General features: G+C 34.0%; 1 protein-coding gene across 3 annotated transcripts; it reads left to right on the top strand.

The window, feature by feature from the left end:
- The first annotated feature begins 1,433 nt into the window (after nt 1-1,433).
- On the top strand, nt 1,434-23,856 carry LOC128243152 (MARVEL domain-containing protein 1-like). Of its 3 annotated transcripts, none has more exons than XM_052960724.1 (6): nt 1,766-1,846; nt 4,638-4,697; nt 9,574-9,704; nt 9,887-10,057; nt 13,042-13,140; nt 18,843-23,856. In XM_052960724.1, the coding sequence occupies exons 3-6, from the start codon at nt 9,627-9,629 to the stop codon at nt 18,999-19,001; spliced, it is 507 nt and encodes a 168-aa protein (XP_052816684.1). In that variant the 5' UTR covers nt 1,766-1,846; nt 4,638-4,697; nt 9,574-9,626; the 3' UTR covers nt 19,002-23,856. The 3 variants fall into 3 exon arrangements, with proteins under 3 accessions (XP_052816683.1, XP_052816684.1, XP_052816682.1); XM_052960722.1 differs by lacking the exon at nt 13,042-13,140 and adding an exon at nt 12,280-12,378; XM_052960723.1 differs by lacking the exons at nt 1,766-1,846; nt 4,638-4,697; nt 13,042-13,140 and adding exons at nt 1,434-1,539; nt 12,280-12,378.
- Nucleotides 23,857-24,300: the final 444 nt, after the last annotated feature.

Genomic DNA, 24,300 nt, shown 5'->3' with positions numbered 1-24,300 from the left:
AAAAAAAACTTTCCCTTAAAAGTCAGGGGTGATGAGGTACCCATGTGTTTTTACTTACTAACAGTATATTTGATATGTTTTACTTTATAATATCGAAATTGCAGAAAAAAATCATTTATAATATATAAAAAGAATTTTGGTTTTAGTGGGGTGAAAACCAATTTCTTTGAAAAACAACAACAACTAGAAATCAGACATGGTAACAACTATATATATAGGCCTCCAAGACTTATTCAAAAGTGATGGATAATTTGACCTTTAAACAATACACTGATAAAATAACATGATAATGTCAATCAACCAATTGCGCAATAACGAATTGCTCAAAATCACTATTAAAGGTTACGAGTCCCTTTAAGTGGGAAAGTAATGGTTTTAATCATAAACTTTATAAACAATTTTAATAGTTCACTAACAACGTTTTGATCAGTTTATTTCTATGATGATGTGAAATTTAGTCAAGTGAATAAATATAGTAATTAAGTTATGATTTTTTGTTACATATGAATTATTGCTTCAGCCCATTGCCCGTCCTGAAACTCAGATATAATTTATTTTAGAGCCAGAACGAGCACACGAGCAATATCCGGTATGCTGACTAAAATTGTTGAAAAAATATTGTTCTGATATGCAGAAAATAAGTGGGTTATATGGACACACAAGCGAAGTGGTTGTAAACTGTAACCCTCATATAGAAGCAAGCCCCTGACACTTCTACACAAGACACTGATCACTGATACATGTATGAAGTTATTATTTGAAAATTTAATGGAATATCTTTCTTATGTATTTTACATGCATACTGGTACAGTATGTATTTTTTTATGTATACATGCTATGTACAATTTACTGACATATCCCCCCGCCGAGGTGTGTGTGTTGGGGGGAGGGGGGGGGGTAATCCACCGGGATTCCGACCCATCCCCTGGTCCCCTGTCTGGGGGTCCATATCCCCTTGATTTTTTTTTTTTTAAACTTGCTCTGTTGAAGGTTGACAGTGGAAAGCATCCATAATATGAATGTGCAATTCCATGAAGGACTTTAGTGACTCAATTCCAAAAATTATTGTAATTAGAGTGTGTTTCTGTATTTATTCTTATATCATAAATGTAGATATTGAGCAAAATTTCGCTGCATAAAAATCCCCTAGAATTCAGATCAAAATCCCCTGGAATTCAGACCAAAATCCAATGGGAAGCTTCTCAGAAATATGTCATGTATATCACTCCAAGAAATGGCAAATAATCTACAAATTTACAGAGCAGACCAACTAATTTTCCTGAAACTTCCAGGAAATCTTCATCAGAACAGTTGATAAAAAAATTATTTTACTTTATAAGATCTTTTTTTGAGAATTATTTTGTCCTTACGAGTTTCTTCTATTGATATAGGGTTCCTTAATATAGTTGTATGTAACCGGATATGGATTTTGAATTGTCTCCCTGCACACGTTCCATTTCCGGTAGAAATATTAAAATATATTGCAACAAATATTTTGATTTTAAAGTCTTACGCATTTAGCCAGTGAATTTCTGTTTGGTAAGTTGGTAAACAGTTCGTTCTTAGCGTTAACCCTATTTGATATTTTGTGTTTATTGATTGTTTCGAAATTGGCCAGGTCATTCAGCAAATGAAATGTGTAAACAGTCAACATATACCTAGATTTAATAGTGGAAGTGTCAAGTTATCAATTCTGTCTCAAGTTCTATTTTTAGCATTTCGTCACTGTCCTAAGCACTTGAATTGTAACCTAAAAAGGAAGTCCTGTTATCATAACTCTTGGTTTAATTGATTAATTAAGATTGAATCAATTGATCTCCTGGCAGAAATTGGAACATTTTCTTCCGGGTCCCTAGACTTACCGAAATACGATTATTTACCGAAAGACGGATAAAATTACCGAAATACGCATGAAAGTTACCGAAAGACGCCTTCTAATGCATTTATTTTTAAATAATCTTGTATATATAATGATTATACGCATTGTAGCCAAAATTATAAAATAATATTTAGAAATAATGACTTTATTGACAAAAGAATTTCCCTTTTTTAGTCAAATAGAGTTATCTCCCGTCGTCAACCGAAATACGATTTATGGATATGGTTAAACTGGAGTAAACATGATAGAAATTTACCGAAAGACGCTTGCTATTGTATTTATTTTTAATATTCATATATATTTGATATTTTACACATTGTAGCCAAAAATTATAAAATATCTAGAAATAATGAGTTTTTTGACAAAAGAATTTCCTTTATTTAGCCAATAAGAGTATTCTCCTGTTCTCAACCGAAATACGATTTATTGATATGTTTAAGGTGAAGTAAGAACATGACAAATATATACAGTTAACTTAATACTAAATTTTTATTTTATTTTTCATCATTTCTCTACATACATGACACATACATTTGATTAACATCGAACATGGAAGGCTGCGTAAAACATAAGTCATACACATAATAAAATTACATAAATATTGAACGCTGCAAATACAAAATAAAATGATTAACTTACAATATGTATTTAAATCATTGACAAAGACATATACATGTTAATGACAAAAGCTATGGTAAATGTACATTGAAAATTCACCTTGTGTTACAAACAAATGTGTCAGACATACAAACAAAATGTTTTATTATTATGTGCAATATTTATTATTAACTATGTAGATATCTTCATCGTTGAAATCAAACAGTTAAAGTTAAAATACTTTATTTTTTATGGTTTAGCATGGTGCATTAGAAATAATAGCCTGCATTTCCAGTGTCTGCAATGGATTTGGATAGTCTTCTGACGTACGTGTCCCTACAATGGCAGACCTTAACTCTTTGAATTAACCTTCAACTAGCTCATTGGACAGGTGAACAAACTTTGTGAATGGTTGTGACCTCCATTCCACAGTTTGTTTTAGGACATGGTTAATGGACTCGCAATTGTTGTTTGTCCAGTTTGGGGGAATTGCCTCATTCCTTACAGGGTCGTTAAATCTGGGAAACTAGATTCAATAGCCTTGACCAAGGCCTTTTCATCGTCAGTTCCAATGACCAATTTGTCGGAACTGACTCCTAACTTGAGCTTCAGGTGATGAAAAAAGTGACTATATGTTTCGAAATCACTGTGGTCGTGTATGAACATGGGGCCTAAGAAAATTGGGGGGTCACCAGTGCAGCGGCGATTGACGGACAGTTGTTTGTAACAAGTAACTGTCACGTGTTTACAAATTCAAACTCAGTGATTTGGCTATATTTACTAAAGGTACAAAATGGTTTGGTACAAAGTTGCTTATGTCAACAGACATCATCGTCCACATGACGGAAAATTTGGGTTGTGAGTTTCCGGCATCATATGATAATCCACTATATGCACACGATTTACAAACAAATTTGAGGTTTTGGGCACTCCATGACTTAAGGTCTTGCTCGGACATTTAGCATGAACCCAATTCCTACAATTAGAACAATGTATGCATTGATCACTACTACAGTCAACAACACATATAACACAAGGAAACTCATCCATCATTAATGATTTCAGAGTGTAAAGTTCTATTAATTTGGACTTCTTTAATACTCACAGCAATCTTACCTTTTTACTCGCGATTGTTATTTATGATCTTCAAATAAAGCCGTCAATTTGTGTGAAAATCACCCGCAATATAAATGTACACGTAATGCGGTCCTTTAATGCGTAATTATTATGGTATTTACTCAACACGTGTCACAGAGCCGAAAAGGGTTTACCCAAATTAACACACTTTCAATAATACCAAACTGTCCCCCAAAAACCGTGCCGCTACTTTGTGGGGTGTCATATACCGGGTGATAATTATGTTGTTTTAAACATCGCCTGATTTTGTGTATTTGGTGTGGTCTGGTTATTAGTGTCCATAAGTAAGCTAATTTATCTGAAGATGAGAACTTCGCTGTTTAAAAACTTCTTATTTCATTTTCATATAAACAAAAATTAAAATTTGAAAGCCCTGAACTATACTGTAGATCTAGTTAGTTTAAAAGAAAATGATTTTAGCGTCATTTTTGACCTATTTTAAAGGCAATGTTTCAAGTATATTCCAAAATACTTTCAAATGCTGTTTATTGATCTAACATTTCCATAAGAATATAAATTCTATTATTTGAATCCAAATTCATAATCATTTTCATAATACAACAACTAATAAAGTTATTTTTACCTGCGTTAAATCGTCTTTCGGTTGGCGAAGGGAGACAACTATTTCACTGACATATTGTCTTTATTCAATTGAACAATAAGTAAATATTTTTATGAATTTTTTCATTTTTATGAGTGTGTTTTAGTTATATGAATATTATGAGATCATCATTAATTGGAATAATTGATTATTTTGGAAGCTTTTATCTGTCTTTCGGTTGGCGAGTCGGCACGCGGAATTCGATCTCGAACACTGAAATTTCAACTGCCTATTACATCATTATATTTTAATATTTTTCTCTAAAATTTTGTTTGGTAATGTATTTGTATAATATTAATATAAAAACAATAAAATAAATGCATTAGAAGGCGTCTTTCGGTAACTTCCATGCGTCTTTCGGTAATTTTATCCGTCTTTCGGTAAATAATCGTATTTCGGTAAGTCTAGGGACCGTTTTCTTCCTACATAACTGAGGACATTATCAAATATTTGTGAGGTTGTACACTTACACTATAAGAAGAGGTAAGAGGCTTTTTTTAATAAACGTTTGAAAGCATATGCTATTGAAACCGTTTAATGTTGGAAACAGAAAATATTATGCAAACAGATTAATACTCAAATTATAGCCAGATATATATGTAATAGTAATTAAAGACATATTTTGATGGTGGTGAACTCTTGAAATCTCTATTTGTCAGTAGCCTCTTCTAGTTTAGCTAATGATTGCATGCACTAGTGTTTCCATCCAGGATTATTAAAGGGCATGATATTGTTTTCCTTCCTAAAAAGGGCACATAGAAGCATATCAATTTTTATAATTTAAATCTAAAATGGCACCCTAGAGTGGTTTAATCATCAAATTAGTTCTGGAGTGATACTATTATAATATTATTAAAGTATATATCTTTAAATTTAAAAGCATCAAGTATCTGATAAAAGTAGAAGTATAAGAAAGTAGGAAGAAAACAAAAATTTTGGAACTACCGTGTAAAACTATGTATAGGACGCAAGCCAAAAAAAAAGTGGTGAGAAAATGGGTAAAAACCCTTGATACAAAAGATAGGACGCAGCGGAAAAAATGTAAAAATCCGAGCAAAAAAATTTAGGTTGCTGAGGCATTTATAACATATATTAAATAAAAAAAATTTTTTTTTAATATTAAGTGTATTTTGATATCCTTCTTGTGTACTTTGGTAATTATCTTCGTTTTTCGGTAAGTCCAGTATCCACCATATTTGTTTTGACAATTTATTTTTTTGGATCATGAAAATGGCAAAGGTCAGTATAAACCATGGGATATTAAATAGCAAACTAATATGTGTTTCTTTGTTTATTTCATGTAAATTTATACATTAGACACAGAGTGGTCAAAAAGTAACAGTAGCACAAATAATAGCACAGGTAATAAACAACAGTTTTATTCTGTCATCCTGATGATGCTTTTCCCAAAGCCCTCAAGTTCGCCTTCGTCGTAGCCTGATGGTGTATCGTAAAGAACAATGATATAAATCTTATAGTTTGCTTGAATGTTCTCAAAATGGCGACATCCTCAGCAAAGAATTAAAACATGTGGCAAAGTGTGAATAAACAACGGTGAACCATACCATTGCGATAGTTTGTTCTATTGATGTTTCTAATGACAGACAGCAGGTGTTTTTCACACCTTCGCACATTTGACAAGCTTCGATAGTGACGATAATGCTACTTTGTGGTATGCACATTCCTTAATTAAAATTTAAAAAAAGTAGCATAAAACAAATATGCTGTAAAATATTGAAACGTTAAAATCTTGAACAATGTTTAATTGATATTTACCTTCTATCCCGATTTTCCACTGCCGTATAACTCAATCCAGTTAAAGTGCTTGAATATCATCAAGTTTTTGTGAGTAGTGTCCCTTTTATAAAAAAAGTAAACACTGTTTGTTTCAATTTATTTCTCAATAAATCATTTTGAAGTAAACATTCCATTTGTATGCACATGTTTACTGTGTGATTTTACATACGATAGCTGTTTTCTTTGGTGCACACCGTACCGCTACTTACCCCTTTGTCACTGCTCAGAGAACCTAATACATAAGATAGGATGCAGGCAATTTTTCCCCAACATACTGAGGTAAAAAAGTGCGTCCTATACATAGTATAATACCATATGTTTATGATAACAACTGAACATGTGCAAATGTATAAATTAACTCAAAGGAAAATTGGCGGAACTTAACTTGTGCAAATAATCAGAGGAAAGAAGAAATTAACTCACTGGTTGAATCTATGATCGATAATAACCAAATACAATCGATTGTCAACGACTTCAGACCAAACCAATCAATTTTCGATTATATCAATCATCAGAACATCACTTAAGTACAACTAAAATGAATAACAAAAAGAAATGGTTTCAAATACACAACCCTTATAACCTATAACTAGAAATACAGCCCTATGCCATGGGTGTGTATGTGGTTATGCATGCCTAAAAATTATCTTTGAGAAAAGCATAGAATTGCTATCAAGCATAACTTAGAATGAATTTATGTGAAAATAAAAGGGACATACAGGGTTCCAATTTAGACACGTATACTCGCAAAATGCGAGCGACATTTGCAAATTGCGAGTGACTTTTATTCAAGCTCGCAAAATTCTGTGAGTGGCTTTTTCTAGACCACAAATTGTTAAAAGGAAAGTATAATAAACATGAACTTAACTTGGCTACGTAGTCAGGTGTAAACAACCTATAAGTGGCATGTTTACACTACCAGTAAAGAAGACAGTACGGAGTCACGCTCAAGTAAGTTTTCAAAAATAGAACAAATACGGAAAAGGCCGAGTTTTATCTCGAATCTTTCACGGATGCTCCGAGGCATGCATAATACAAAGTGAAAACAAATGACGTAATCACTGTTGCTTTTATTTATTCTAAATTTATAATGTTATTGTTTTTAATACTTATAGATTAGATCAGTTAATGAAATCTGTAGCGTGCTCGCCGAATGGGTATTACCCGATGGCGAGGGTAAATATACCCCCCTCAAAGTTAACAATGTCAAATTAATGTACAGCTTTGTTATCAAAAATCAACCAGCATCCGATGAGTCATCTGTACCCCCCAAAAAGAATTTAAGCCATCAACAAGTTCTAGTAGTCTAGTCACTCAAGATTGATACTTTTTTATATTCATAATATATCTTGGGTGTAAATATTTACTTAAATTAGACAATATTATAAGGGAATAAAGAAAATAATAAAATTGCAAGTTGATTTTTCATTTTGCAAGTTGCCTCAAAAAGCACTCGCAAAATTTTGCGAGTGCTCCTCAAAGTTAAATTCGAACCCTGACATATAACACTATTGGGCGAGGAAAAGGGTGGGGGAGGGGTTCAATGCATAAATGCAGACTTATAGCCAAGAAATAATGACTTCAAAGGTACCATGGTTGTTAATGCTAGATGGGTTGTCTAAAAATGACAAGTGATTACAGCTCTGAAAGAAAAACCTCTGGCAGGGACATGAATGGTGATTATATGGTCAGAGAAGGGGGGGGGGCAGAAATGCTGCAAAGGAGAACACAATTATCATAGAATACTAACACTCACCAAATATACGGAACATATTTATCATGGACAACATGTACCATTGACTACCAAACATGAGACCAAAAACCAAGAATTGAGCATCACAAACAATGTTGTAAGAGAAGGAAGTGATACACTAAGGGGAAATTGTGATAATGTTGATGACATAAAGAAATTGCCCTTTGAAAAAAATAATTTCCTAATGAACAAGAACATATTAAATGATAACAAAATTAATTAACAACTTTATAGCACAAGAGAAACTAATTAGTAGATAGTTATTGCAAATTGGTTATTACACAGTGTATAACACTTTGTACTATATATATATATATATATGTGTGTGTGTGTTAAAGTCACTAAGTGATTTCAGATTTCATTATTTTTTCCTGGAACTTCAGGGGAAAAGCAAATTACATGTTTAATGTTTATTTATTTGTCAATCCATAACTTTCCAAATTTTAAATGAGGTTGATTTAAGGCAAAATTAATTGGGTACATCCATAAACATTCAAATTTTTCAGTCAAACTAGCAGTGACAATTGCCTCAGGTTAAGATGGGGCATGTAAAGAGAATGCAAATTTGATTGATGATGATAATCAACAGAAACACCTCACACATAAATATGTCTGTATCTGCTCACCTGTATGTAAGGCAGATGTAGATTGCACACAAACAAGAGACCCCCGTGGCAGTACGTTACCTGCATGGTGAAGTCATTCATGAATAAGATGCTGACTTACCTGGTATTACTGGCGGGCGGGTCGGAGTATGTCTCTGCTGATTTGATGACACTCCGGTGTAAACAGTATTATGGTGCAAATGTGGGTTTATGTGTTTAATGCAGATTATGCTTTGGATTAATTTTTTTTTTTGAGAGGACATTTTCAGTTTAAACCTAGATGAGTGTAGCATTTACTCATTTAACGTTACATTGTATTTCACATACTTAATGATAAAAAGTGATGTATACATTTATGAATGATAGGGCCTAAAAAATAGTTTGGTTAGGGTTACATCCTTTTCAAAAATAGGTAGGGTAGGTAGGCTTTTTTGTTATTATTTTTTATTAGGCTTTATATAAGAATGTTATTTTCATCATTTGCGAAGGGTGTTAGGGTTATCTTCCATATAAAGCATTCAAGCCTTTAAACTACATATTAACCTTTACCATGCGGGTTCCGATTATATTCGGACCTAGTTGTGTGTAACCCGATCCATGCTAAGTCCTGATATTTACCATGGGATGTTCAACAAATCCACTTCAAATTCAAATCTTGCAGCAAATTACCACATCAGTACATAAAAATCACATAGCAAAATAATAAATCTAGCATGTGACTTAATTTTATGTACCAATAATAGTAAACTGATAGAGAAATCCATAATTATGTATCAGATTTTTTCATTTTCTCCCAACTCCGCCATTTTGAGTATGCGTTCACAGGGCATCTATATAATTTTACATATTAAAACACACTTAAAAACAAACAACTTTTGTTTTTTAAAGTTTTTCTCTTCTTTTTTGATTTAAAGTTTTCTCTTTTTTTTCAAACTGTCTGCACCTATTTCGTAGGTGAGGGTCGGGTAACCCAAACCAAATATATTTTTTTTAGGCCTAGTCTGAAGATGTGTTAAATGTACATATCAAGACATGCAAAGAATGGGTTTATGATTGATTGAATGCAAGTTCAATATATACAAGATGGTCTGTGTGTAAGTAAAAGCGAAACTGTTTGTTCAGATATAATGCTAGCAGATGTCAAAAATTCATTTTTGCTTTTATTGAAATCAATAACATTCTTGTTTACTTCTGTATTTTGTAGCTAGTTGGTGGACAAGTGCATTAGAAAGGACACAGTGAATAAACACCTACACAATGGCGGAGAGTATTGCTATAGGATTTGATAGGAACTATCCACAGTCATTGCATGGAATCCTGAAAATTGTAGAAGTTGTAAGTTGTAACACTTGTTATACATTGTAGTACTAAAAGCTGAAAATTGTAGTAGTTTTGAAATTGTAACAAGTTTCATGCATTTTTGTCTAATACATACAGGTAATGTGTAGTTCATTAATATTAAAAGACCTACAGCTGAACTGATATTATATTAACCAGGCATGTTTATTATGTTTCAGGTTGTTGACTTAGTAGCGTTCATCTGCGCGTGCTGGTTCCCATATTGGAGTGGCCATGGTGGAGCTTGGGTCCAGTTTGTCACCATCTCCGCATTTATCACGACTCTCATCTTGCTGGTACTACATCTGTTCAGGATCATCTACAAGCTGCCCGGACCATGGGGTCTCATTGTAAGTAGGGTTGAAGCAGGAGTTTTTTTAAGCAAATATAGATAAAGTATAATATAAAGATATATATTTTGAATAAAACTTGGTATAGGCTTGGATTTCGCCACAGATCCAGCAAGTATTATTACCAGAATTGAGCTGTTCACAGCGAAATATTGCAATAATTTAAAAAAAAATAAAAAATAACAATGCATTTTTCAATATTAAAGCTGCACTCTCACAGATTTACCATTTTGACAACTTTATTATTTTTTGTCTTAGAATGAGCCAATTTTGTGTAAATATCTGCAAACTAGTGATATATGACTGTTGACAAAAGATCAGATTTTCATATTTCTGTTCGAAAATTAATGTTTTATGTCTTAAACCGTTACTAACGGTTTAAGGAAAATGCATAAAACATCAATTTTTGAACTTGAATATGAAAATCTGTGTTCTGAATTTTTGTCAGCAGTCTTATATCACTTGTTTCAATGCATTTTTGAATAAAATGGCTCGTTCAAAGACAAAAAATAATAAAGTTGTCAAGATGTTCAATCTGTGAGAGTGCAGCTTTAAGGGTGAACTGCAAATTTTGTTTTCCTCATTCTATCCCTGGAAAAGTTTGTTAAAATTGTGGGGCTGGGATATAAAAATGTTTGGGCGCGGAATTGGGCCATGTCTATGTGATAATGACATTGGCAACTACTTATTTGCTGTATAAATATAGAGGCTAATATTGCAAAAAAGGCAGCAATAAACACAAGTACACAATGTAACATACAGCATTTGTTGTGCAGCAGTACAATCAATTTAAGATTAAGAGGAATTATAAGTTATATCATATTATTAAGTTATATAGAGACTGGTTTCATAAATTGCTCAATTTCAAACCTTTATTTTAATAAATGCATGGTACAAATATTTAAATAGAGTTATACACTTTTTAACAACAGTAACATTAGGTGATGACATGAGAACTTAAAATTTAATAATCTGAGTGGGTATGTGCAAGGTTTTCAGTGGAGCAATACATTGAAAAGTGCATAAATCAAATATAAACCATGGTTACAACTTTGTAAGTATCTTCCATGGCCGAGAGTGTAAGAAAATCTCATTCCGACCCGAGCGTAGGGTGTTTTGCGGAAACGAGGTTTACCAAGTTTCCGCAGAACACCTTGCGCCAGGGTCGGGATGAACCTATCTTATACGAGCGGCTATGGTAGATATTTTTTCTCCCACCTCGGTTAAACAAAATTAAGTAAAAATGTATTTTGTGCTGGAACTATTTTGTGCTTAGTGAAAATAACTGCGTATGGATATGCGATAGCACGTGGTTGTCATGGATATGCGCGCAGTGATCCAGTAAATGTTAATAGACAAATCGGTCTTTTTAAATAGTTCTAAGGAGATGAAGCATTATTTCTTAAATGGTGCGTGAAAACTGTTTTATTATGACATTTGAAGCGAGAAATAATTAATTAGCGTTCTAAATATTACCATAAAACAAGATTTCCTTGATGCTACTGACGACAGTCTTCAACTAGGGAGGTAATTACAATGTGGTGACCATTAAAAGGGGTTCCATACGGGCATTTTATCTTCGCCCGTGGGAATATCTAGCATGGTTAAATTATTGGATCTACTTATCTGAGGTGGGAGAAACATGTATCTGTTAACATGTCCTTTTACATTCCATGTTATTATAGTAAGTCTCATAGCAATTTGTTTCTAAATCAATTTCAGAAATAATGCATTTTATATTTTAAATATTTCCCTTCAATTTCAGCAACACAGATTTACCAGTGGAACAACTAGTGTAATAAATGCTTCCTTTCAAGGTGTACCATTCATAGGAGGTCGGGGATTTGATTTGTCCGCGATAAGCGGATTTCCGCCTATCTGATAATGAACTGATTGTACTTTATTTGTTGTTAGTACTGACACACCAGTTGGCTTCCAAATTGATGTAAGGAGAGCCCTCTGAGAACCTTCTAAAAAATTCAAAAGTTTTGTGTCTGGGCAGGATGCTTCATCCCATGAAAGACATACAGCGGCCCCTAAATTCTTCATGAAACCATTTTAGCCCTTTGGCTACCCAGTCACTTACATATCTGGAGGCTTTTGCAGTGTTCAGAATCTGAAGGATCGGCAATAACCAGACTTTTATGTTGAAAGTTATTTCAACTTTTCTTCTCTGACATGCATTATATACCAATGACACTAATGATGACTTACTTTTCCAGGAGCTAATATACTATGGTGTGTATGCTCTTTTGTTGCTGATTGCGGCAATAGTTGCCGCGGCCCGTGCCGGCTATCACAGCTCAATTGGGGCGGCTGCTGTAAGTATGGGAATGTATGATGTCACTTGTCCACCATAGCTAGGCAAGGTTTGCCTTGTTCAACATATTCTATTCAGGGTAAGGGTAAGGTGTTTCCTCTGATGTTTTTGAAGCATGCTTGTATTTTATTTAGCTAATCCCTTTAAGATGGGCTACTGATATTGCCTTCATTAAATAAAGAATCAAAATCATTTCTGTTAGTCTTTTATCTAATAATTCTTAAGTTCAAAACAGTTGGTCCATTCTATTTTTAATTTAATTTTACATTTTGTTAGAAGTTTTACATTAATTTTGCCGAAAAATTTGAGTTGAAACACCATACTTTTAACCACTATATCTTTCACTCATATATAAGTTATTGCTGATGTATGCCTGGCTTAATTGTAAAAATTAAAATATTTATATGGTAATCCTGTAATAGAAATTACCAGTGGAGCTAAATATGAAGAAATAATGTGAAGCATTCAGCAACAGCTTATATGGAGTGTGAATGAATTACAGTGCTCCTGACTAACAACATAGTTTCCCTTTCCTGGACCTTCATATACCTTGCAGCATTCACCTTCATGATGGTGATTGCTGACATGCTACTTTATCAGAATCAGTGTGCACTTGACTGATAATGATTATTCGGAATGTTACTCAAAACTTTCCCTTTCCCAGACCCTCATCTACCTAGCAGTATACGCCGTCATGATGTTGATTGCTGGAATTGTATGTGTTGCAAGGGCCAAATGGCATGACTCCATCGGCGCTGCTGCCGTAAGTTAAGGGGCAAAGGTCGCATTGCATGTCTTTAACAACTAAAAAAAAATTATGAAGTGTTTGGTTAAGGGTATATAATTATAATTGTGCATGTGGATAGAATTGTCCTCCCTCCGGAAGTTTATGAGGTTTCTTAAGAAATGTTTGGTTAATGGCATATCATATGTGTGCATGCTTATAGAAATTACCTTTCTTAAGCATGAAGCTAAGGGCTGTACTTAAGCATATATGTGTCCATGCTAATTACATTGGAGTTGCACTGTGCTTGGTCATCAGTTGGTTGGGTGGTTAGACAGTCATTAGTCCTTTGCAATGCAGAGGGAGGACTAAGTTGAAAGGTCACTTTGGAAGAACTTTAATGGCAGACTGTGCAATTTTTAGTAGAGTTTGTTTTTCAAGTGAAGATATTTTCTTAGGAATTACTTGACCCCATTTTTGATTGGCTTAAGAGGTAGTTCGAAGCTAGTAATTTAAGAATGGAATGTTTTTCATAGTCTATATTTGCTCGAAATGCTTGAAATGTTGTTTAAAAATGATAATTTCATATTGAATTATAGAGAAAATAACAATGGTGGTGTGTAACCTAAAGGCATATTTGTATCAATGCTAATAGAAATTTAGTGTAACATAGTGACACTCTTATTCAAAATCAAAACATATATACATATATAACAAACATAAAGTTTGAGTGTTAAACCATTAACTGACTAGATAATGCATTTATGGGAAACATTAATTACTGATAAAAAGATTGTAAACGTGAATTTGATAGCTGAAAATGCAAAAGTATTACATGATTGATGAGTGCTAAAAGATTTAGTGTGATCTACTATCGTCTCATAAGGTAGAAATAATGTGTTTTCTGCACTTTTCTTTCAAATTGAACTCAGTATCCATCATAAGAACCATGTTTTTTTTGACATTTATTCATCATTTTTGGTATTTTTAAACAATTATGTTAATTGTGGTAAATCTTATATGGGAGTAAGAGTGCATCCTTAATCGCATGTGTTGCAGATTATGACTGACACATGAGCATTGGCATCTGCTTGCTGTGCTCACATTAAGGTGAACTATTCATGGAAGCATAACAGGTTGAAAGTATTCTACTTGTATAGGTATAAGGGATTGTGGGTTGGGCGGGACTTTCTCAGGGGCTCCCAATATGAACATCAGTATTAGTCCTGTCCTACCCCAGAAAACAGATTGGAGCATGATTATAATCTACAAGCTATCAGATTTCGTCACTATTGAGCTAAAAGAAAGTAATACAAACTAAGGAGAAATAATCTATCGTTTAAGACTTTGAGATGCTAATTAAAGGAAACATTTTGGCACACAAGTTTTATGATGCATTCATTCCATAGTATATGCCATGTTTTGGAAATTAGCTTGCTTGTTAATGAGAAAATGTTTCTAGGACAGTTATTGTGCATTGCGCTGCAAGGAATCTTGTAATAAAAAACACATAAGACAGTGCACAGACTAATAATTCTTACAAAACATCAAGCTAACAACTTACCTATTCTAACAGGTGTAAAATGTTGCAGTGATATACCGTACTTGTCCTTAAAGAAGAGCATGCCTTAGAAAATGTGTAGAGGATATTTTTCGTGGGCATTCCCACACAGTTTAGGCCCTTTATATAACTTTAAATGAATTAGAAGTGTTTTCTATTCATAAACTTCCAAGTCAGCACAATAACCATATAGGCGGAGCTTAACAGCGCCGTAAGTAACATGCGGAAAAATTACAATGATATTCACTTATATGCGAAATACTTATTAAAGACTGTCCTTAATAAAATATGGTACAAAACCGTTACTTTACCCACAAACCTCATTTTTTATATTATAAAACTTGCGTTTATGCTCCTGTAAAATTTCAATAACTGGGAACATGGATGCAGTATCTTTTACTTATCCAGACATTAAACTCATACTCATAAAACTTGTAAACAAATCCATATTGTAAACACATAGAAGCTGTTAACAATGTATCAGTAAACATTTTGTTGACAGTCCATTTCTGTTGAGGCCATTTCTTCAAACCCATACGCTAGTGTGTTTATCTTAGGTTACACAACACCAATTGTTACTGATAAGATTTACATTGCAATAGGGTCTGAAAAATGACATTTGTAGGATTCTGCATCTATTGGGACAATAACGGTACTTGTAAACCTGTTATCCTGAGACATGCTGACTTTGCTTGTCAGAAGAAACATTTTCCTTTTTTTTTTATAAAACGCTCTGCAATTGTTTTGTAGAAATCATCAATCCTGTAAAAACAAATACTTGTTTATTTCTAAATTTCTTCTGATTTTCAAAAGATATCTAGGTTGAAAATATTGCTTTTACAACAATTTTTAGTTCATTTTGATAACTTTACTTGAATACTGACTCGGCGGAAATGATTTTTGTAGACATTGATAATAATTTTTATGCCCCCCTTCGAAGAAGAGGGGTATATTGCTTTGCACAGGCATGTCGGTATGTCGCTCGGTTGGTCGGTCCGTCGGTAGACCAAAGCTTGTCCGAGTGATAACTTAACAATTCGGGGACGTATGGTCATCAAACTTCACATGAAGGTTGGGCCTGACCAGTAGATGACCCCTATTGATTTTGGGGGTCATCGGGTCAAAGGTCAAGGTCACCGTGACCTTTAATGGTAAAATAATTTTAAAGCTTGTCCGAGTGATAACTCAACAATGCCTGCACCCATGGCCCTCAAACTTGACATGGAGGTTGGGCCTGACCAGTAGATGACCCCTATTGTTTTGGGGGGTCATCAGGCCAAAGGTCAAGGTCACAGTGACCTTGAATGGTAAAAGGTTGTCCGAGTGATAACTTGACAATGCCTGCACCCATGGCCCTCAAACTTGACTTGGAGGTTGGGCCTGACCAGTAGCTGACCCCTATTGTTTTTGGGGCTCATCGGGTCAAAGGTCAAGTTCACAGTGACCTTGAATGGTAAAAGGTTGTTCGAGTGATAACTCAACAATGCCTGCACCCATGGCCCTCATAATTGAATTGGAGGTTGGGCCTGACCAGTAGATGACCCCTATTGTTTTGGGGGGTCATCAGGCCAAAGGTCAAGGTCACAGTGACCTTGAATGATAAAAGGTTGTCCGAGTGATAATTCGACAATGCCTGCACCCATGGCCCTCATAATTGAATTGGAGGTTTGGCCTGACCAGTAGAAGACCCTTATTGTTTTTGGGGGTCATCCGGCCAAAGGTCAAGGTCACAGTCACCTTGAATAGTTAAAGGTTTTCCGTGTGATAACTTGACAATGCCTGCACCCATGGCCCTCAAACTTGACTTGGAATTGGGCCTGACCAGTACATGACCCCTTTTGTTTTTGGGGGTCATCTGGCCAAAGGTCAAGGTCTCAGTCACCCTGAATGGTAAAAGGTTGTCCGAGTGATAACTCGACAATGCCTGCACCCATGGCCCTCAAACTTGACTTGGAGGTTTGGCCTGACCAGGAGATGACCCCTATGGTTTTTGGGGGTCATCTGGCCAAAGGCCAAGGTCACATTTACCTGGAATGGTAAAAGGTTGTCCGAGTGATAACTCGACAATGCCTGCACCCATGGCCCTCAAACTTGACTTGGAGGTTGGGCCTGGCTAGAAGATGGTCCCTAATGATTTTAGGGGTCATTGGGCCAAAGGTCAAGGTCACAGTGACCTTGAATGATAAAAGGTTGTCCGAGTGATAACTCAACAATGCCTGCACCCATGGCCCTCAAACTTGACATGGAGGTTGGGCCTGACCAGTAGATGACCCCTATTGATTTTAGGGGTCAAAGGTCAAGGTCACAGTGACCTTGAAAGCGAACTTGACAATTCCTGGACCTATGGTCATCAAACTTGACATGAAGGTTGGCCCTGCTCAGTAGATGACCCCTATCGACTTTGGGGGTCATCAGGCCAAGGTCAATGTCACAGTAACCTTTAACGCAAAAAAGTTAACAAATCTTCTCCCACTGAACCTATGATCATTAAACTTGACATGGATGTTAAGCCTGACCAGTAAATCACCCTTATTGATTTTAGGATTCATAGAGCCAAAGGTCAAGGTCACAGTGATTTTGAATGGTAAAAGGTTGTCCGAGTGATAACTCAACAATGCCTGAACCCATGGCCTTCAAACTTGACTCTGAGTTGCATCTGACTTGTAGATGACCCCTTATGATTTAAGAGGTCATTGGGTCAAAGGTCAAGATCACATTGACCTTGAACGAAAAAAACTTGTCTGTGTGATAACTTGACAATGCCTGCACCCATGACCCTCGAACTTGTCATTTAGGTTTCTGGGACCAGCTGATGACTCTGGATTTTGAGTTCATAGAGTCAAAGGTCATGGTCATAACACACTCTATCCTCACACTTTAATGGTCATAATATTAAAACTGCCTTAACGGCAACAAATCAGCTGTCATTTCGGTCCATGCATATTTCATTCAATTGTCCATATAATTCTGACAACATGGCGCTCAGGGGGGGGGGGGGGGGGGGGGGGGGGGGGGGGGGGGGGGGGGGGGGGGGGGGGGGGGGGGGGGGGGGGGGGGCATAATGTTTGACAAACATCTCTTGTTGTTAATATTTTACCTAAGTTATATGTGCACATCTCTACTTGAACAAAATAATTTTTTAACAAGGTTTTCAGAAGTTTTTGTTATTAGATTGGTGAATGTTGGCGAGTGGCTGGGCTTGCTTTTTGCGGAAATCCGCGGATCTAATGCTCCCAGAGACCCCCCCCCCCCCCCCCCACCTAAAAAATAAAATAAAATAAAACTCAGGTAAAAACTGGTTGCTTTCAGATGTTTAAGTTAATTTTCCAGTTTGCTTCAAATTTAAAGTCAGGAGAGCCCTCAAAAGAGCTTCAAAAAAGCCATTTTTTCTTCTACAGCAGTGCGCTTTTGACCCAAAGAGCGCCTCATAAACCCATGGCCAAAAAAGTTTCAGCCAGGTCAATCACATCCTTGAATTGGTCATGCACTTGGGGAATTCAAAACAAGTTGGCACACCGTGACATGACTGTGTATCACCAGCAAGACTCCTATCTGTAAGCCTAAGGTCAAGGTCACATTTAAGGTTCCTTGAATTTGGGGTTTTGTACAAGAAACAGGCAAGTGCTAAAGTCTGCACTTAGTTGCTCATGTTTTAACATAGGGTAGCATGTTCAAAAACATCTAGTATCTTTTCTCCATTTGCATTCTTATCCATCATTTATTTAATTTGTCCAAGCCCTCTATTTGCACAATTGTTGAAAAACTTGTTTACGTTGCATTGCAGCTTTTCTATTAAATTTCCAGAAATGTTTAAAAGACATGGGTAATTCCAAATAAGATAACTCATTCATGTGTATTTGTGTGACTCAACTGACTTTTGTCTTTGCAAATTTTATTTAATATATCCAGGAAATGTGTTAAGTAACTCACTAATCCCAGTATTATGAAAGCGACAAAATAATTCTTATTATGACAACTGTACTTAGATATTCAACAACATATTCTATGCCTTTTGAAATTTTACAAACTTTTGGATACATTTCCTATTGAAAAGAAATGCTACATTTGTAAACTAATTATACTAAAAGTAAAAGGACTCATGAATTATAACCAAAACTATGTCAATCTTGATATTTTTAACAGAAAGCAAACATGATGGATCTGTTGAATTCTTTTTCAGTTCTTCACGTTTGCAGCCACAGCCTTGTATGTGGTTGACGCATTCTTCCAGTTCCGCACCTGGAGGGGAGGAGCGACGTCTCACACGCAGTCTAGTGAGACGCACACGACCACAACAACAACAACGGAGACGAACTACGAGACCAAGGCCCAGTACTAGTGCGGCAGCTGTTCTTAGATATAAAATGCCATAAGCATGGGATAGTCCAGTTGTTCAGACCTTGTGGAAGTTCTTCAGTTATGTTTGGCTTTAATGATAGACATTTATCTAGTTGGAAATTGAAAGGAAATGAACATGTAGCTTGTTTACGTTATTCGACTTTTACCTTTTAATTTATTGGTGTTAATTGGTACATATTGGATACATTAGGGTTTTTTGCATTTACATATTTTGCTTGATAACTTAGATTTTTAGCTGTTTTTTTATCATTTCACAAAGAAAAGAAAAGGGTTTTAACAAATAGATCTTCTTTTGTAGAAAACAAATATCAATTAAGGATGGCAATAAGATGAACTTAAGATAAACTTTAAATATAGCTAATCTCTACATGAATTTATCATTACGACAGTTCATCTAAGACATGAAATACCGTATTAGTTTTCGGAAAAAGCTCACACTTTGAAGTAAAAATCTTTTAGTCACCAATGGTTATAACTCCAAGCCGTTAATATCATTGGAGCACCAAAGCATTTGAAATGTATTACTTTTTATCTTATGCAGTTTGATAAGCAGTGTGAAAAATATGACATTAAGATTCTGACAGAGACTAAAACATTTTTATGTTCTTTAGCCTTATTTAGTTCATGAGCGTTTTGTTAAGCCCTTTCAAAGAAAAAGAATATTTGAAATTAAATTATATCTGAGATTTATTACACATGTGATATACATTTCCTCTGCGAAAAATGAACATTTTAACATTAGAGATTTTCAAAAGTGTTTTGAAGGTACAATTGATTGTCTGCTTAAGCCACTCGTTTATTGCATATATGAAAGGGGCTTTGTTCTCGACTGGATTTATTTTCGCAGACAAAGTCTCATATACTTTGTATTTAGCTTTCTGTATACAAAAAAAATGCTTTTCTTTAAAGCTGCACTCTCACAGATTCAATGTTCTAACATATGGTAAAAACAATGGGCGTAAATAAGCTGTGAGGGTTTGAGCTTTTAATAATATTATAGTATTTGTTAGCGAAGTTTGTATCAAAGAATGTATTCCGATTGTTAGTTGTGACAATAGGCTTAAATTGTATCTAGTATAAACTGTATCCAATTCAGAGTACTGTTGTAAAATGGGGTATTGTATAGGTGTATTGAATTATAAGAATATTGTTGTAAGTTTATGGTTCACCACACCATATTTGCTTTTTTTAAGGAACAAAACTATATTGAGTCTTCTTTACCCATGAACAATCTAATCATTATAAAACACCCAAAAAAATTGAAACATCAATAATTTTTTGTGACTTAATTTGTTAAACAACCTTTTTTATAAGAAGTTCAGGAAAGTACAGTGCAGCATGTGGTTTGTTTGAAAAGTCCGGCCTTTTTCTGCCCATTTTGGAAAAGACCCTAGATATTTTGGGAAAATTTGCGTCGCAAAATATGCCATTAGGGACAAAAAATAATTGTTTTAAATAAAAAATTAGCAAATTTTACAATTAAAAGAACAAGCTTTTCCGATTCCTGCAAATGAGGAAATTATTAAAATATATGTTTCTTTCCTCTTTCAAAAGACCTGAAATGGCTGAAATATCAATCTGTGTGAGTATAAATATCTATTGCAATAAATCATGACTGTTAATATTGCATACTGATCTCTGAATGAGATGAAAAACGATTTCTGACTTCAATAATACCCAAAACTTTCACATCACACATAAGGATGTTGAATGAACCTTTAGAGGTCAAAAGATTTTCAAAAATAAATCTAATGTTTTTTTATTATTTTTTTTTACTTTTGATTGTTGTTTTTTTCTCCAGATTGGGAAAATATCATATATATTTTGCTCGGGGAATGGGTCTGGAAGTCAGACCCGTGGGAACTTTAGAAAAAGGCCTGGAAGTTTTTTTTAATAAGATTGAACAATGTGATCATTTTACCCTTCTGTTGATCGGTGGCCATATTTTGTTATTCTCTTGTAACCAAACTAGGCCTGTATTATCAACGAGCGTACGACATAATTATCGTAACATCAATTTAGAGAAGCTTTAATATTTAGTCCGTTTTGTGATTTAAAGGTTTGAATGCCAGATAAACAACACTACATACATATGTTTGAAACAATATGTCACATTGAATGATTTTGTGATTAGTTTAATATCATTTGAAAAAAATATCATGAAAATCTAAGTTTTACGATCATATGTTGTAAGGACGTTGATAAAGTGGCCCTGTAATTAATACTACCATTTTATTTGTTTGTTATTTGTATTTATATATATATATATACCTATCTCTATTTATATATATTTGAAAAATTCATACTGATATCTTATTTTATTGTATTAGGTTGCTTGAACGAAAAATCTCAGTGATGGAAAACTCTATCATTCTTTTCTTTTATCTGTCAAATGAATTCTACTGGCCTATTTATGTCATAGGTACATTTTCTCCATTTTGCTATGGTTGTTTTTCAAGTTTAATTGGTTTCTGCATTATTTCTCTGCCAATATAAATATTATTGATTAAGATGCCTGGAGATGCTTTGTATGTTAGTCAAGCTATTGAAAAAATCTTAAATACCAGTGTTTGCAACCTTGGAAATTTGCATCATTATAGTGATGTTGATGATGTTTTTTAGGATATAATACTAACTTCTTTTTGAAATTGCTAATACATTTTATCATCATTTGAAGATCTGAAGGAATGCCCCTTTATGTGGTTTTGTTTTTATACTTGGCTTACAAGAATCTCTCAGAACTCAAGTTTTATCAAGGTGCTTAATATGTCAAAAGAACACTTATATGCAACATATTTTCTTCTTTTGCAGTACAATATGTGGTCATTACTCATAAAGAAATCCTTGTTAACGCTTCATATTTTTTTTCTACATGTAACCGTGTGCTATTAAACGTAAGATGCCTTATAGAAAATCTGTCCATGCCTATATATTTTTATCTATATTTTAACCTTTCCTGCACCAGGAAGGCACACTTGACCAATAAAGCACACTTTCACCAAGTAGGCACACTTGCACTGATTCAGCTTTAAGACCATTAAATAGCGAATGCATGAACTTTTCAATCCCAAACAATTGAAAACTTGTTCAATCCATTTTTGTTTTTATATGGGAGATTACTTCCTTTGTTTTTGTTTTATTTTCATAAACCACTTTTGCAACACATTTCTTTTTAATGAAAATGGCTTATCAACAATAATAGAAATGGCATTTTGTTAAATGATGTCATTGGTGATGAAACGAGAAAAACCTGTCCTTTATAAATGGACATATATATGTGAGTCCATAAAATGAGAATTTTTTGTACTACTTGAAACCAGTGTTTTGAATCTATATGACACAAATTTTCTTTCTGGCTGAGTAGTTGCCACAATGCATTTAAGCTGTGGAAACATTTTCTTTCACCAAAGAACATACGCATGCTACAGCTTGTTTTCTTGACTGATTTATGAAGGATTTGCATCCTAAAATTGACTTTCCATTTGACCTTCATTATAATACATCAGTTAATATAATATTTTATTTTGTTTATTGATACTTCTTTTAGCTCTAGATCTGATTTCCTTGTACAATTGTTTGTGTAAAATAAATGTACATTAAAATGTTTTATTTGAAGTTTTGAAATCTCAGAGTTTATTTATCCGTTAATAATATAAATCTCTTATGCACACGAATTTAAACCTCTGTCAAATTATTGTGTAATCACTATATTAAATTCCTACATCACGGCTGTGTATTAAATGTATGTGGTTATATATTTATTATGATGTTTACTGTATACATTTATTCAACTTGTATATTATTAATATTTTATTAGCTAGTCAAATCTTTGAATACACTTTAATAATATAGATTGTTTAAATTTCTTGAGGCTTTAACAAAACCAACAAATTTAAAAATTATAACAGTCTGCAGTATTGTCTAAGCCTAGTTATAAAAACATTAGTGTCTGAACTTTTTTACGCATGCTACTTCACCTTTATAAAGATGATACTCGTGCACAGTTTTTTTAACGTTGGTATGTTTTTTATTGTTGCTAATGAACATAAATAAAAGAAGTTCAGTTTTATGAATTCAATGTCCTGAAAAACAAACTGAACATGTTATAACAATCAACAAATATTGACATTAAGAATACTGTTAAAATACCGGGCATTAGTCGAAAAGTGTGACCTATTTTAGCCTGTATGCTGTTGTGGTTTTTTTACTGCTTTTGGAATATATGCCTTCACTTTCAAATAAATATGCAAATTGACATTCCAGTTGTAATACAAACTTATTGCTCACACTAGACAAATTTCAATAGTAATGCAGATTTTTTACAGAAACATTTCATTTACACATTATGTCAGCAAGCTTAAACTATTTCAATACAAGCCTTTCCCAGTGTTTGGAGAATAATATATTGATATGCTATTTTTACCAGATATTTCTTGCAAGGTGATAGTCCATGACTGTTTAAATTGTGTAACAAAATATTAATTTACATTTTTACAACACGCTTAAAACAGTTAATATTATTCAGTATCTTTATTCTTACTGCTGGGGCTTGGACCTGTTCTTAATATTTTCTATTGTTCACTAACTGAATTCATTTGAGAGTTGATAAATATTTTAAAATAAGATCTTTTTTGATAGATTTGGAAGTCATTGACTGATCCTACACTCTTCTCTATTACCATCTCGTTGAAATGTTCTTTGGCGATTTGTGTCAGCTATTTATTGAGTGTAAATGTTGAATATTTATTTATTCCTTGTATGTATGTATATATATGGGTCATTGTAGATTCTTTCATGTTTGCATGAACTTAATACACTAATAAATGTCAGTAGTTTTTGGAGTTTTGTTGTTTAATTCGTACCTGGGTCAAGTTGTATAGGTAGAAAGCTATTACCGATGACATCAGAAAAGCAATAATTACCGTACCAATCGCGAACAACTTGTTCTTCGAAAGCACTTTAAATAAAAATAAAAATGGGAATTTCAGTGTGGCAGCAAAATCCTTGCCATTAAAGCTGCACTCTCACAGATATACCAGTATTTTTTTATTTTTTGTCTTGGAATGAGCAAATTTTTGCATAAATATTTGCAAACCAATAATATAAGACAAAAAAATCAGTTCATAGATATTCATATTTCTGTTAGAAAATTAATGTTTTATGGCTTAAACCGTTACTAAGAAAATTGCATAAAACATCAAGTTTTGAACTTAAACATAAAACCTGCGATCTAATTTTTTGTCAGCAGTCTTATATACCCGGTAACTGGTTTCCATGGA

The sequence above is a fragment of the Mya arenaria genome, chromosome 8 (genome assembly GCF_026914265.1).
Source record: "Mya arenaria isolate MELC-2E11 chromosome 8, ASM2691426v1".
Classification (NCBI taxonomy): Eukaryota; Metazoa; Mollusca; class Bivalvia; order Myida; family Myidae; genus Mya; species Mya arenaria.
The sequence above is the reverse complement of the archived record's forward strand: the minus strand, read 5'-3'. Positions and strand labels throughout refer to the sequence as shown.

Excerpts from the sequence above, each read along its gene's own strand:
- LOC128243152 (XM_052960723.1), top strand. The coding sequence starts at position 9,627 with ATGGCGGAGAGTATTGCTATAGGATTTGATAGGAACTATCCACAGTCA. Across the intron at positions 10,058-12,279 it reads CCGGACCATGGGGTCTCATT|GAGCTAATATACTATGGTGT; the intron begins GTAAGTAGGGTT and ends TTACTTTTCCAG. Across the intron at positions 12,379-18,842 it reads GCTCAATTGGGGCGGCTGCT|TTCTTCACGTTTGCAGCCAC; the intron begins GTAAGTATGGGA and ends ATTCTTTTTCAG.